Source organism: Mixophyes fleayi, unplaced genomic scaffold, assembly GCF_038048845.1.
Source record: "Mixophyes fleayi isolate aMixFle1 unplaced genomic scaffold, aMixFle1.hap1 Scaffold_1607, whole genome shotgun sequence".
NCBI lineage: Eukaryota > Metazoa > Chordata > Amphibia > Anura > Limnodynastidae > Mixophyes > Mixophyes fleayi.
The window spans coordinates 1-16,411 of NW_027445994.1; the positions used below are offsets into that span (position 1 = coordinate 1).

The 16,411-nt window shown below is 40.4% G+C and overlaps 1 protein-coding gene across 1 annotated transcript; it reads left to right on the plus strand.

Annotated features, from left to right (window-relative positions):
* The first annotated feature begins 98 nt into the window (after positions 1 to 98).
* Positions 99 to 15,794, plus strand: LOC142115251 (mitogen-activated protein kinase-binding protein 1-like). The gene is made up of 6 exons (XM_075194117.1): positions 99 to 353; positions 4,715 to 4,805; positions 5,466 to 5,725; positions 6,115 to 6,915; positions 8,451 to 8,536; positions 12,319 to 15,794. The coding sequence occupies exons 1-6, from the start codon at positions 122 to 124 to the stop codon at positions 12,622 to 12,624; spliced, it is 1,776 nt and encodes a 591-aa protein (XP_075050218.1). The 5' UTR covers positions 99 to 121; the 3' UTR covers positions 12,625 to 15,794.
* The last annotated feature ends 617 nt before the right edge of the window (positions 15,795 to 16,411 follow it).

Sequence of the window (16,411 nt, forward strand, 5' to 3'; positions counted from 1 at the left end):
TAGAATTAAACCTTTTACATTGTGAAGTCTTTGTACACGCACTTTGCATGCATTAAATGTGGTTAGATAAAGCTTCTAACACTGGAGTCCTCCATTTCAAAATATCATAGCCCCATCCAACATGGAAATGGTTTTTACTTTTTATGCTGTTTTATTTTGCTTCTTGTGCCGAGAAGATTCTGAAAGCACGGAGCCCCTGAGTGTAGATGGGAACTCGTCTGATCTAGAAGAGCAAGCAGAGGTTGGGGAGCTGGACATGCCCTGCCTGGTTCTAGATGGTGATATCCCACAGACACCTGATCAGGAAATGTTCCTCAAACAGCACTTTGGAAATCTGTCCGCTAACGGCCCAGGTTAATATGATTACCTGCAAAATTCCCTTTTATGTGTAACTTATGTCTTGTACCTGTGTGACAGTAAACATTCCTTAATGAGATGGAGAATTCCAGAAGAGATTCTGCAATGCTGTAGGAATCTATTTTAAGTTGCACTCTTATTTACTTGTTCCAGTGTTCTGTCTCCTCCCATTTTTTTTTCCTTGATTTAATTTGTAGTCCCCTATATCCACTCCCTTATTCTCCCCTATTGCCTCTTCTCAGCAATCTGCTGTCACTTACACTTTTTCTGTGACAGTCACCAACATTATTTACAGTTATTAATCAATGTATAAAGTGCCTTCCCTTTCCTGTAAATGTGTGAAGCAGATTGTCAGTGTGACATGTTTTACGGTGGTTCTTATATTTAGGTGTGTGTTTTTTGTTGTTTTTTTTTTCCCTTCGCAAAGGGTAATTTCCTCCTCTGACTCCATGCCAGCCCTAAAGAATGGGTTAATCCTCAATCAGCTGAGTAGATGGGGGGGGGGGGGAGGGTGTTAATTCCCCTGAAAGTTATACAATGAGACTCCTTCCTATGTGCTTGTTTTTGTTTTTTTGTTTAACGGTCTATTTAAAGCTGAGTAAAGCAGCGGTGTGTCTAGTACAGATTTGCTGTTTATTTTAATTTTTATGTGTATCTGGGCTTACCTATGATTCCCGGGAAGATCCAGAGGGTCCACATTTACTACTATTAGTGGTACCAGATTTATCCATATTTACTAACTATCTAGCAGAAAAAATGTAAATGATGTGCCCAACTGCCCCATCAGATAATGATGTCCCTTCAGGATCATCGCTTGCATGGAGAGCGGTGAGTTTGATTGTAGAAAGCATTACTGAGACCTAGTGCACAGCCTGGGATCAGCCCTGAAAAATTCGAAAGACTCCCTTTCCAGGTAAGCTCCTAGCTAGGGGTTTTCTCATACGTCCAATTGGGGGACACTGCTATACATAGGGATATAATAGGTGATACCAAGAGTCCAGGCACTTAAATAGTTAAATCTGTGAGTGACACTCCACCCCTGATATACCCCCTCCCACAGGAAGGATATTCAGTTTCATTTTTGTGCCTTTGGAGTAGCGCATATCAATCATCAGGGAGTACGCACAGTGCCAGGGCCATGAGCGAAGTGACCAGGATAATGCTGTGGGCAGAGAAACGCTTTCAATTATATCGGCAATATTAGTTCCAGGTGTAGACAACTGGGAGGCCGTTTATCTCTGCCGAAACAGAGTTCGTCCGGGAGAATGGTCCCTTCATCCGGGGGTCTGCAATCTCCTGGTTCAACGCTGGGGTTGTCCAGAAAAAGATCTGATGGCCTCGCAGTTGAACTTCAAGGTACATGGATTCTCTAGTGATCCCTTGATGGTTTCACCTAGTTTACCCATTCCCTTCCCTTCCTATGATCCCGAAGGTTCTCAAGAAACTGAAAAGGGAACAAGTGAAGGCCATCTTAGTGGCTCCGGACTGGCCGCGCCGAGCCTGGTACTCAGACTTGCTAAGAATGGTAGTAGAACCTCCATTCAGACTGCCTCTCAGGCTAGACTTAAGTCACTCAGGATCCCCTTCAGTGCCACTCGTAGGTCGGTTGACTTGAATGGTGTGGCTATTGAAACCATGATTCTGAATGCCAGGGGTTTTTCTGCTAAAGTAGTTAAGACCATGATCAAGGCCAGGAAGCCTTCATCAGCTGCTAATTATTATAGATCATAGAAGACTTTTATGTTTCATGGTGTGAATCAAATCATTTTCACACTTCCGGTTTGAAGCGCTCTAGGTTGCTAGCTTTTCTTCAAGCGGGTTTGGACAAGGACTTCCGCTTAACCTCGTTGAAATCACAGGTTTCAGCGTTGTCCATTTATTTCCAGAGTAAACTGGCCTCCCTCCCAGAAGTTCATACTTTCTTACAGGGTGCACTTCATATTTTGCCTCCATTTGTTCATCCTGTCGAGCCATGGGACTTGAATTTGGTTCTTCAGGCTTTCATTAAGCATCCTTTGGAGCCTTTACAGTCGGTGGAACTTCATTTTCTTAGTTGGAAGATGGCTTTTCTTTTGGTGGTGACTTCAGCATGCCGAGTTTCTGAGTTGGGGGCTTTATCTTGTTCTCCCCCATTCTTGATTTTTCATGAAGACAAGGGCGGTGCTTCACACTAAGCCCTCTTTTGTCCCTAAGGTTGTTTTCCATTTTCATTTAAATCAGGATATTATTGTTCCTGCCTTTCCTCAAAGTACTAGGTCATGGGATCAGTCTTCGTTGTTTTTGGATGTAGTCAGGGCTCTTAGGTGCTATGTGGACCACACAGCTAGTTTGTTCAAAACCACAGATCTTTTTGTGCTTTGATGCGAAGAAGAGAGGTTGGCCTGCTTCTAACTTCTCTTTAGCTTGGTGAATTACCTCTACCATTAAGCTGGCTTATTCAAGGTCAGATAGACCGTTGCCAGGAGGTTTCTCCGCTCATTCCACTAGGGCTGTGGGTACTTCCTAGGTGGCGCGTCACGGAGCTTCTGCTGAACAGCTGTACAACACATTCATTTCTCAGGAAGCCTGACCACAAACATGTGAAATGCAGTGGTTTAAAGAAACACTTGATGACTGCCGGTTTCCAAGCACATTCAGAGATACTGTGTCTATAACACAGCTGTGCACGCAGTTCAATATAAATAAGTGAGCTCAGGTTCTGGAGGGAAGCTGCTGACATACATTCATGGGCACGAACGATCTGCCTTTTTTTTACCACAATAGACTGAGAGAAATAGGGTTGTTGAAACACTGTTAATTCTTCAGCAATGATTTGTAACAAGGAAATCCTAGCTCCTGGAAATAGTATTATGCTCAATTGCATGCACACTGAAGATCATCAGTGGAGAGGCTGTGGAAGAAATAGCAGACGTTCCATTCTGGCCTTGTCCACCATGGTCCGCAGTAACATTGGAGATGCTCCTAGTTAAACCTTGGTCACTACCGCTTCAGTCATATCTTCTATATTAAGTGCTTAATCACCCAAATGTTGGAGGCTCTTCTTGATGGTGTGGAGATTGAGTGGTCATTGCTCAAGAGTGTAAATTAATCTGACAAGGTTATTTGAGGTGGTATTGCAAGCAAGAAAAAGTACTAGAACTGTTTGAACCCTTACATTAAGTTTCACAAAAATGGCTATTCTTACTGACCATCACATTTGCTAGAAGAGTGGGAGAACGTAAGGCTTTATGGTGTAAGGAATCATTTTTGAACATGTACACAGGTAAACTAGTACCAAGAGCAAAACCTGCCTTCAGTAATTTACACATTTCATATCCACCCAGAAATTGTACGTCCATCTTTGTCCTAAGCCATCTAATGAAAATGAGACGTTTACATACTGTAGAAATGGTCAGAGACGAGGTCCTTGTCTATGGCAAGGCCCATCCTAAAGACACCCTTGCAAGATGGATTTGAATAGTCATTTCACAGACTTTTATAGAAGAACAGATATGAGGTTGCCAAAATACAGATGGGCCCATTCCACAAAAGGTAGTGGCAACCTCCTGGTACACAAGGGTCTAGCTTCAGAAGATAATCTGGGCAGAGCAGCATGCTGGTCATTGCTTCGTTACTTCTCCAGACAATTACCTTCTGGATGTTGTGGCTTTGGCTGACGCTCAATTTGACAGAAACATTTTTCAGGCTGTTGATCAATAAAATATTTTTCATGCATTGATCAGTGTTGGCACCCTCTGTTATTACTTTGGTACATCCCATTTGTTGGGACTGCCATGGAGTCTGAGGAGGAAATTGGCAAATTATTTTCACTGATCATTTTATTTCCTTTAAGTACTCCATGGCAGCCCAAATATTCCCTCCCATGCTATCTGCTTTTCAAAAACAGCTTGGGAAGTCACTTAGACAAGGAAGGAGGCACATTATATATCTTATTGGGGCACCAAGTTTATTTTTCAACTGATTAAGGATTAACACTTTTTTTTATGTAATGGAGTATTTCAAGGAAATTAAACTATTAATGAATGTAATTAGCTTATTTATGACACAAATAAAAAGGGACTTTCACTATATTCTTTAATATGTTTTATTTTTGCATATGTGGTCCTATATGCCCATCTAGCACATTTCAAGTGCAGGTCTAATCCCTGGTCTTGGTTTGGGACTGCCCTGAGCAAGGTTGATACACCTTCTTTTGCATGTTTACTGATGCCCCTGAACATATGACCTCACAAAATACCATTTGTGCTGCGAATATACTGACTGTGTAATGGAAGGCTTTCAAAGTGTGTCTGGCATGTTGAGTCCATATGGACATGACAGATTAACATGGCTTTACACTTTTTTTTGTTACATTTAGAGGGACCGGTCCTGACCTCGGAGAAAAGTGAATGTGCCAGCACGAGCATCTCATCACGGTTCCTAGCACTGGCTCATATACCAGCTTTCAGGTTTATATATAGATTGTGTTAGATGTTAATATATCAGCCATTCTTGCTTTTCCAAACACAAAGGTTGATTCTTGTTGCCAGAATGTTGTCAGTAGGTGGCATGAATTAACATTTTTTTCTGCTGTAAGCTTAATTTTCCATTATATAAAGGCTTGTTTTTTAGGATGTCTGTAATATAACTGCTTGTCTATGTGTTTATTTTTTTATTCTTCTCTAAAACTCAAATGAATTATTTACTTACTAGCATTTTTAACTCATGTTGCAGTATCCAGGCGCATGAAAACATTTTCAGGCGGGATCTTTAAAGAAAAAAAACTAAATATTACGTTTTAGGCTTGTTTCTTTTAAATCTCATGAATCTCTGGGTAAACACTTCTAGATGCAGCTCCTTGTCTTATATATGAGTGTAAGACTGAAGCTTGTGCAGAGGGATATGTTTGTTTTTTTTGTTTTTTTTACAGCGAAGCACAGCCTAGAACTTGATTATGCATTATAATTTTGTAAAATTTATTTTTTCTTCATTTAGAGAGATGTATAGCCTTTCTTTTGACTAGGTAACACATTGTTTTCTTTACAAAGCAAAGATTAAACTCCGCATAACTAAGAACAAAAAAAAAACTTTAATACAAATTATTTCTTTCCTTCCTTTCTCTTAAACAGAGATTGGCCTGGGCCCAGCACTAGTCAAATGTCTGATCAAGAGGTCGGTCTAGACTGTGATCAGACCACGTTCATATATCCCACACAAGTTAATGGATCGGAGGCTTTGATACAAGAGGGTGCCAGCCCTCTAAAACCAGCCTACCAGAGGAAATGGAAGCAGCCAGCGGAAATAAAGATGGGGAAAATGGGGCCATTTTTTTCATCTGTTGAAACTAACATGAGAAAAACACAGTCTGTACATGATCTTGTACATGAAGGTAAGCACAAGGGCGAATGAGGTATAATTTCATCAAATAATTATGGTTAGATTTTATTGGAAATTATAGTTATTAAGGAGTAAAAATTTTCCTATAGATTGTAAGCTTGCGAGCAGGGTTCTCTTACCTTTCTGTCTGTATGTATTACCCAGTATTGTTTTATCAATGTTTGTTCCCAATTGTAAAGTGCTACGGAATTTGCTGGCGCTATATAAATGTTGATGATGATGATTTCCTCTCCACTATCAAACTTTCTGGTGTTTGTGTGTGGGGGGGGGGGGCTTGTTTTGTATTAAAGTCAAATGCTTACTAGTATTTAGAAAGTTTATGTATTTATACACTCATGCAAATGCAAAATTCTTATATTTTTCAACGTAATTTATTTGCAGTAAAAATGCGTCCACAGGCTCAAACTGTTGCAGAAAAAGAACAGAAGGCCATACACCGTCGGACCTTACCAGCCATGCTAATGAAGACAGAATGCCAGTCTTCACCACTCCAGGGCAAGGATGTAAAGCCATCTAAAGGCAGATCCTATATGAACCCAACAACTAGCTCTATGGCCAAGATCTCACGGAGTGTGTCTGTTGGGGAGAACTTGAACCTTGGTGAGGCACAGGAAACATCCGGTGGTTCAGATGTAAAAAACAACTCTTATGAACCTGAACTGGGAACTGTTTCTGTAGATCCAGAGAAGAGCCATCTCACATTGAAGGACGGTGTCCTTGTTAAACCTCTTCTGCCACTTATCACAAACTGCTCTTCACCAAAGACCTTTCAATCAAAGAACAGAGCACATCTGACTCTAGACATTGCCAAACCATTGCCTGACCGGCCTTTGCTTTCTTTTGGTAAATGTAGAAGTTCACTTGAAATTGAATCGCCAAGATCACCTGGATTTAGCTGGAAACCTAAATTATCTATCACAGATATGACTTGCAGGAGTGACAATCGAACATCAGAGGACATTAGTTCTAGGAAAGGGAGTCTTGAAGAGGCTGTCATGACGAACTGTAAACTCAATGAACATGAACACAGAGTGGACTCAGGCTCAGAATGCCTAAAGCCTAGTTACAGAGGGAGAGCCTCTACTATTGGTCACACTCCAGATCATAATCCAGGACTTTGTCCTGTTGAAACTATTAGGCCTAGATCTCCCTCTCTCAATGCAGCATCAGCACAGGACTCAGGTGGGCACAGAGGTCCACCCTTGGTGGTATCTCCCTTTAAGTCTCCTGTTTGTGTGAGTGACCTCGCAACTCCATCTCATCTCTCTCCGTCCAGTCTCTGGCCTTTTTCGTCTTGTTCGCACCTGTCTCGCTTTGTATGCCACTCTCAGAAGGGTGAGGCACTTGCTCCCTCCAATCTCTCCCCTCCCCCCTAATTTTTGCTACTTTAACATAATGTTACTTTAATGTTTGTATGTTTTTCAGGTGTTTGTCTCACCACCCACCCCTGCCCCTAAATATATTTCTCACAGATTACATTGGGAAACACAGGAAAGTAATGTAATGCAAATTGACATTGGCACTAGCAGTATGGCTACTAAGCTACTAGCCATACAAGATGCATTTGGATTCAAAGAAAAGATCTTAAGAGAAATAAATATAAAGCTCCCATTCTCAGCATGATGTTTTGTAACCCCAGTTTGCCCACCTTCTTACTGCATAATTTCCGGTTGTTTTGTGCAAAATAATCATAACCTCCTAATAACAATTCCCAGAATGCTTTTCCCTAACACCACTAATTTAATTTGTTATTTTGGGGTGGGTGGGGGTAGAGGTGTTGATTGGTGTGTGTGTTTGTTTGGTTTTTTTGTCTGTTTTTTCTTGTCCACATTATTATATCCTGGGAAAGACTTCTCCCAATTTCCTGGGAATGTTTTGGAGTGGTGGTATAAGGTGCCTTGGGCTCCTTATTTGGTGCTAATAAGATCTTGCTACCACTAGATATGGTGGGACCTATGGTTTTGCGTAAACTGGCGCTAGCATCAAATCTAGGGTTATGACTTATGGTGGAGGAGTGGTTTTTAAAACCTTTTATACTAAAAATAGTTTAAGAGGAAGAAATACATTGAGCCACCTTGCATTTTCAAGTATGTTCTGTATACATCAAATACAAGTGTGACCTGGTTACAGACAGAATGCTGTGTTTTTAGTGTTACAATCACAAACCTTCTTATAGAATAGAGTCGGACATTTTACAGGTGTGACTTTTGAATTGACTGATAGGTTGTTCCATAAATGGGGAGCTTGGTAGTAGCAGACAAGCCTGGTTCCTTATTAAATTTTAAAGTATTAGCAGGCGTCTGCAAGTCTCTCTGTAACCCATAGGATTAATAAATCTTTTCTAGTATTGAGGAATTTGTCCTGAAAGCCTTTGTAAGATAAAGAGGCAAAGTGTACTCTTAAGTCTGGGCTCTAGGGACAGCCAACCTAGATCTGATGGTGGGTTTTGTAGGTGCACAGTAAAAGAAAAGGGCAGATTGAGTTGTAAAATGCATCAAGCTTGCCAAGGTGAATTTGGGGGTTGTGTAATAAACTGCATCGCCATCGCCGCAGCACGAAAAGCCAATGCTTCACACTTTCAATAGAGACTATTTGAAAATAACCTAAATACAGTAGGCGGGGAGTATAATTAGCAAAAATAACCATTTGGGTCAACTACATACATAGAAATGCTGTACTAATCATTTTATACTAATAAATGTGACTTTCTGTTTCAGTGCATCCAGTCAGCTTTGAGCAGTGTGAAATGATTGCCTCAGAGTTACAGGACAGCCTACGACGGGCATTGAATCTCTACCGATCGGTGGGTGAATTAATTGCTAACTAATGAATATTCATAGTTCGTATGGTGTATTTTTTTTTTTTTTAACTCAAAATTTTTATTGCATAATAAAGTATGAATGACATAGACTTTAGACAACAAGCATATTGATTGGAATAATCATAGAGCATATTAGATATCCAGCAATGTCACTCACAAAACAGTAAAATATATTGCAATATAACAGAATGGTAATGGGTAAGGGGCGGGAGGGAGAGGGAATGGACATTGAAGGAGGTGTAGGGTAGGTAAGGGGGGGGGGGGGGGAGATGGTCGATTCATAGGATATACTTAAGAAGAGCATGTTCACCTTCAGAAGGGAGCGCTGTCAAATCTGCATGGGAGTGTTTTAAAGGAGTAGAGGGGCCAATGTTATCTGGAGTTGTGAAGGGAGAGACTATTTGGAGGAAGAGAAAGCTGCGGGGATCTTAGGCATAAAGCCAGGGGGCCCAGACTTGATGAAATTTGTCTTCTTTGTCTCGCAGCAGCGACGTGATTTTTTCCATGTTGGCAATAAACCATATATAAGATCTAAGAGAAGAGATGCGGGGGGGTTCGCCTGCTTCCAAAATTTAGCAATCAGACATCTGGCGGCTGCCAGGACATGCGAGGCAAGTTTTGCGGAGTGGGTGTCTAGGTCTTGTATAGGATAACAGAGGAGGAAGGACCATGGATCCTTTCTGATGGGGCATTGGAGGAGGGAGGAAAGAAGTCTCGATACCCTGTCCCAGAAGGAGGAGATAACCTGGCATGACCACCAAATATGCATGAAGGTGCCTCGATGACCACAATTTCTCCAGCAATCGGGAGAGGCTGACTGGTACATTTTTGCGAGCCTGTCAGGTGTGAAATACCACCTGTAGTAGACTTTGTACACATTTTCCTTAATTAATGTGGAGATGGAACTAGAAGCCACATTCAGCCTGATGGTCTCCCAGCAGTCCTCCTCCGGGGGAGGGCCCAGATCCCTCTCCCACTCCCTCTCATGTGCGTTCCCGGAGGGTATCAGTTTCCCTAGTAGTAGACTATACAAGGACGAGATCATACCCCTTCGCAGAGGGGAAGAGAGGCAGAGAGATTCAAATTGGGAGGGGGAGTGAGGTGAATTGTCCGACAGGAGTGACAGGAGGAAGTGCCGAACCTGCAGGTATTGGTAGAACGGCGGGTAAAAGTTAGGGACTCTGGAGCAGAGGGCGTCATAGGATATGGGCCTTCCTCGCTCAAGAAGGCTCCCCGCAAAACGAAATCCCGCCCTAGTCCATAGCCGAGAGAAAGATCGGGACTTTCCCGGAGGGAAGGTGGGGTTATGCCACAGGGGTATAATGTGCAGAGGGTTAGGAAAGATAGAGAGATGACCCTTGCAGGTCTCCCAGATCCGAGCTGCAAATTCCAGAGTTGGAAAACGTTTGGTTAGGACCTTCCGAATATCAGAAGGGACTCCCCAGAGGCCTGACAGGCCGGGTATGGAGAGATAGGCAGCCTCCAAGTCTGCCCATGCATGAGATGCCGGAGGAGCAAATGAGGAAGCTATTGAGCTAAGCTGGGCAGCCCAGTAGTAGGCCTTAAGATCGGGGAAGTCCCTGCCTCCACAGCCTTTAGGTTTTTTGAGTAGTGCCAGTCGAAGCCTGGGAGACCTGCCTCGCCAGACAAATTTAGAAAGGTGTTGTTGCATAGAGTAAATTTCGGATAGGGGTATTCTCACAGGCAGTGTCTGGAAAAGCGTATGGTGTATTTAATACCAGAAACTTTAAATGGGTTGTCTGCTTTGGAACCCTTTTTTTGTTGTAGCAATTGGAGGGGCCCCTGTTCTCCTCGTGCCACACACTTTTATTTTTGCCCCCTACTTATGCCATTTTGTTATAGAAGGGAGCTGCATTGACCCCTTGAGGGCTTGCACAGTTCATGTGATTTAGTTGGATAGAATGGAGAATTGAATGCAGCATCTGTTTGGATAGGAGTTGCAGCCATCCACTATAGTGCTGGATTCATGTTACTATTCCTGTCCTGGCTGATTGAATTGCATGGGTGGATCCCGTCCCAGGATTAAAATCTGCACTCTGCGAAATGAAGTGGTTCAGCAGTCGCATCAGGTAATTGTTGTCCCGTGGGAGGTAGAATTACTTGTCTCATTGCTTACATATTTACTTCTGGTGCATTGTCTTCTCCATTGATGAACTTTATTTCTCACTTATCCAATTGGGGGACACTGGGTTATAGCTCAAAGTAGGACACTGGCACTTTAAAATAAATTCCCATAGCTTTTCATTTTCTAAATGCCAGCTTGTGGGCAACTCAGCAGAACATGGTGCTTTACTGGGTTGCATCAACAGCGTGTATTACTTTTATTTTTCCCTTATGCTTTTGACTCTCACTGTGGTTGTTTGAATTCACTGCTGAGATTGTTTGAGTTTACCGCTCCAGTGCTGTAGATTAAGAAGATATTAAAAATAAAAATCTAAATCCTTTATCTCTGCCAAAGAGGCAACAATTTATTATACAACCTTTTAAAACATACAAGGTTAATTAGCTTGTACAGAATGTGAATAGAACATGTATAAATAACAGTAATAGAAATCAAAACCTTTTCATGACGTTTAAATGTCTTGTGCCGTCACAATACGACGATTCTCCTTTTTATTGTCTCTTTGTAAGAGACAATGGTTTAATAATAAAGTGTATTTATATACAGGTTCTATGACTGCAAATCGCAGGAGGAGTCGAGCACCTCAACATTTATGTAACACAGATGTGTTCAATGTCAGCGACATAGAAAATAGCCACAGTAGACCGTCTTCATATTAATATGTTGCGATCAATGTCTGCCAAAGGGATATCAAAATATGCTGGTGGATACTTGCGGCTCCTACTCAGTTTGTAAATGCACAATAGTTTATACCAGATGCTGTTCAGCCATCACACGTGATGCGGTCTCCCCATATGTTGTAGAACTTTCACACAGTGCAGTGTCGTTTACAAAAAGTTAAGGATCGATCACAAAAACTTACTGCACGTAGTACGCAGGGAGAATTCACAAAACTTCCTGGTGAAAGTGTGGATATTAAAGCAGGCTAGCTGGGAATGTAAATCCAATCCCACAATGTGGGACCTGATATGACCACAGACATGTAGTGCACATGACAGTAACAAAAGCTATGAGAATTCATGACACTGTCGAAATTGGGCCCACTATTCCCTATGGTCTCTGTGTCCTCCCAATTCATTCGGAGAAAATGATTTAACGAAAGTAGAAAAATCCAGTCTCCCTATGTAGATTTAGCTAGAAGTTGTCTTTACAGGCAATTCATTTGTCTACTTGTGGTTTATACAGAAGAACTTTCAGCCATTTTAATCAAGTGAGGCAAATATTAACGTGGGTTGCAAATGTAATACAGAGCAGTCTTCAGTATGTATGTTATGTTGGCTTGTGTGAATTAATTTATATACTCTGTGTGTAATAAACCATTTACTGTATATATGGGTTGCGCATAACCTTTACAATTGGTACAAACAAGCCTATGCTTTATTCTTAGTTCGTGTCTACATCGCTCCTCTTTTCATGTCTAAATTGTACAGGCGTTTTGACATATTATGAGAAGCAAGAAAAACTTTCCCAACTATGCCCTTTGCTCCAGTGCCATTCCACTGATAATGTATACTTGTTTTTGGGAATGCATTTCATTTTAAAATGGAATACATATTTAGGGGTATTGTATAAAGGGAAAGCTGAATGGAATGTAAAGTTTATAACATTTTACCTCCTCTAGGTGACCATATCGGGCCCAGCGACAAACATGGATCACTGCAAGATAGCGGACTGTCTAACAGAGACATTTGGCATAGTGAAGAGGGAGCTGGATTCCTTAAAAGATGGAGACTCTGGGACAGGGATGGGGGAAGATTTGTCTTCATGTGGACAGGACTATAGCAGTAACCTTGAACTTCCAGTAGATGGCGACTCGTCAGTTCATGGGTCTCAGCAACTGGGTGATGACAAGACTCTTGCCTTACTGCAGCAATACTCTGAACTTTTATTACAAGCAGTGGAAAAGAGGATGGATAAGAAACTCTAATTACATGAGCATTTGATGCACATTCAAAATGTTTTGTCTGTTTTGTTAGTGGTATTCTTTATCATGCAAACACCGCAAGCCAAAAAGTTTGCCTCTTAAACACTAAAATCTAGCGTAAACTGTCCTTTAAATCATCTAAACCAGCAAACAGAGTAAGAATGGACATTGTTCTGTTACGGCAATCCCCTTCAGACCAGCAGCACTTGATGTCTCAAAAACAGATCTTGTTTTGGCCTGGGACAATGGTTTAAAGTTGGTTTTTTTTCTGCCTTTAGTTACTCGCAGATGCTAGAACTTTTTTAAAGGAAAAGAAAAATCCAAATGGTTAAATTTTAGTACAATGTACATGTCTTTCACCAATCGGAGGCAGCCGTTTTGTGGGCTGTACGAATATTCTCATAGATATTGCAATTAACAAAAATGGTTGCCTCAACTGTGTGTAGGAAACTGTTACACTTTAACAAACCCTTGAATAAGTATTATATTTGTTGCATTATATATTTTAAATTTATTTATTGTTTTATTATTTTTTTTTTGCTCTAAATGTGTTTTATTGCTGTTTTGGTCCCTTGAGAAGTTTTCCATTAATATATACTTTTTGTCTACAGGCATAAGTTGGCATGCTACTATTTAGCTATTGAAGTGCAATCCATTGTGGCAAAGAATCATGGGAAATGTAGTTTTAGCAGTAGCTTCTGCCTTTTAAAATGGGCCTGCCGCTTGCAAATGGTTAAGGCAGACATTTTATCTTCTGAACCAATATTCAGCCTATTCAGTAGAAATTGGTGACATTAAGGCATAAGCCCCTTGCTCCTTCTTTGTCATTAGTACTGGATTATGGGCTTTATTGTTAGAAATATCAATTCCGTTGAATGCTTGTCTTCATTGTATGTAGCGGACATGACCACTTTAAATGCTGGCACCACATTGATTATCTCAGAAATGGAGCATTTTTTGAGGGATGTTTACATAGTTTATATTGCTTTTTTCTTGTGTGTTCATTGTTAAACGAATTCAAGTCATTTGTTACACTTTTTGAACAAGGGCATATTGCATTTAACTAGCATCTGTTTTACAATACCGAAGACATGGCAGTGAGAAATCTGGGGCAGCGTTTTACCATCCTCAGAATAGTTCATCTCTTGTAGACCATACATCATGCCAACCCTAAGCTTTATATAAAGGCCTTTCTGTCCACTCTACACATCTAGTCCGTACATAGTTTCCCTTTTATGCAGAGTCTCCACATTTTCCTTTTTCTTAACTATACATCTGTTTATTTCTTCTCAGTCTCACCATATGTTGAGTACATTGAGCCTTTTTCGATTTCCGTGGTTGTGCAGATATCATAATTTTTTTATTTTTTTATTTTTTGTGTGTGTGTTTTTACCCAAGTTTTTGGTTTATTTCAATTAGAATGTATATGGGTATGTGCAGATTTGACATAGATTTGAAGATTTTTGGCAATTTCCAGAGTTTGAGCTATGCATGCAGCATTAGTGCGGTCTAACTGTGTTAACCTCCCTTTTGCTGATCTGAAAGTGAGGCAGGTCCTCTATCTATACTAATCGCAATGAGGGGCGGTTTATATGTGAATTCATTGTTTGTTTTTAGCAAGTTGAAGATTTTTTTTTTTCTTTAGAAAAAACAACGATGTGAAATGTTTAACACTTGTAGTTCATATTTGAATTACTAGTTTTATTCAACAGAATAGGTACAATCCTACTTGTGTGTTCACCTTTTTGACATTTGAACAGAAGTGTTTGTTTTTTGAATGCGTATAAAGGAAAGTACATCTGATTTTTAATTTGGTATAGTTGTGTGTGCATGAGAGTGAATTTTGATCTTTTTAATTAAAATTTGGTTATTTTTCTGAATTACTGATGTGTCCTCAAAGTAAGTTAATATGCATTTATGCTATGCGTTTACAACTTTTTTCCCTTCCTTCCTTTCTGTGGACGTCCAATGCCTCACAAGATAAGTTGTAGAGCTGTATTTACCTTTTAAAATATTGCATTATAGTGATTTTATAAATTGACCCCATGGAACGGTAGTGTGAAATATATATAACTTTGAGCTGCTTATTTTTCCTATTTTATTTTCAAAATTTCACTCCTATACTAGTTTACGATTGCCCTGGATTAATCAGGAAACTGAGCCATTTTTTGTAAATAGAAACTCCGCCCCTAATACATAAAAATACGGAACTTTTCGGTTGGTTACATCGGTCTCTTGTATGTAAAGCGATGTTTCCTCTTTAACTGATGTAGGAGGTCTGTGATAAAAAGTATTGCAGGCTAAACCAGATTGTAAGAAACATCTCGGCAGCAATGCTTTATAAATGGAAAACAATGTTTTTGTTTCTCATGTGTTGCATTTTGTTTTTCAAACCAAAGTAAAAATTGTGTGTGGTTTGGCGATAACTGCTGATCTGTAGAACTGTAAAGACCAGGTCAAAAATCATTGCTTCATCATAACAGGATGACCAACAACAAACACATACGTTACATAAAATGCAAAGCTGTTGCTTAATACCTATGGGTTCCATCTGCACCAGTCACTGGTTTTGCTAATTACTGTTTATTGCTGTTGTAAATAGTTTAAGATAAGTTTCCATTAAAAGGATCCATGGGTAGAGCAAATGTGGATATAATGTTATTGGAGCATGGAGATGAGATGCATGAAGATGTCACTTAGGGAATGCTTAATTCATGAGAAAGCTGCATGCTCTTTACTCACTGTAAGCACTAAGGAAACTTGGACAACCTGTGGCCCCTTCAGTAAATGTGGAAGTAGATGTCCAAGCATGCTGGGACCAGTAATTCCATATTGGCTGGAAAGCCACAGGTTGCCTATTTCTGCACTAAATATCAAGTCACACCTAGCAACCCATTGCCCCAAACTGCCCCAGTTAGCAGCAATGGTACAGCCTCTGTTCTGCCTACACACACCAGATTTGTAAAAATACATGTTTTATACTTTAATACAGGGGAGGAGATAACAACATTTTGAAATGCCTTTTTTAATCATTTGGAGCAATTGTTATGTTTTGTGTGTTTTTGCACTGTGATCTGCCTCTTTCTCTTATTTATGAGAAGAAATGGCTGTTTTTTTAACAGTTCCTTTGTACTTCATGTCTTAATTTCAATAAAAGTGTGAATCTTTTAGAACATTGTTGTTTTTTGTGTACCCTCCGCCCCTCCCCCAAATAAATTAAATAAATAAAAAATATATATTTTTATTGTTGCATGGAGAATACAAAAGGAGAGATCATCTGGGATGGACATAAGAAGATAAGCAGTGAGTCCATACTTCTTGTTTTATCCTGTTGCATCTAGGCATATCCTGGTTGGTTGGCTGACCATTTCCTTGCCTTTCCAAGATTTTGTGTATAAACACGATGCTCATTCAATCAGAATTGCTAGAATGGAGGCTTGAACAGTCCTTCGATGGGTAGAGGATGAAGATTTTGTAGTTTTAGATTGAATTAAATGGATAAATTCCTGAGCAAATCCCAAAGCCTCAGATGTCAGGTAAGTCATGTTGCCTATTAGGTGTGAGGAGGGGCTTTCCGCATATGAGGGAAGGTGGAGGTTACAAACTACATATCCAATGCCGACTCAAATGTGAGGTTCAGGTGCCTCCTGTACATGAGGTCATGTAGCCAACGAACTCTGTGGCGCTCAGAGGGGTGGAGCCATGAGTCACTTTTACAGTCCAATACAGAAAAGAGAAGTTATGTATATGACTAGGGCCACCAATGACTCACGATTGCAGAGCGAGTATC

Coding starts and splice junctions, on each gene's coding strand:
- LOC142115251 (XM_075194117.1), top strand. CDS start 122: ATGGAAATGGTTTTTACTTTTTATGCTGTTTTATTTTGCTTCTTGTGC. Junction 4,806..5,465: donor GCTCATATACCAGCTTTCAG/GTTTATATATAG, acceptor TCTCTTAAACAG/AGATTGGCCTGGGCCCAGCA. Junction 5,726..6,114: donor ACATGATCTTGTACATGAAG/GTAAGCACAAGG, acceptor ATTTATTTGCAG/TAAAAATGCGTCCACAGGCT.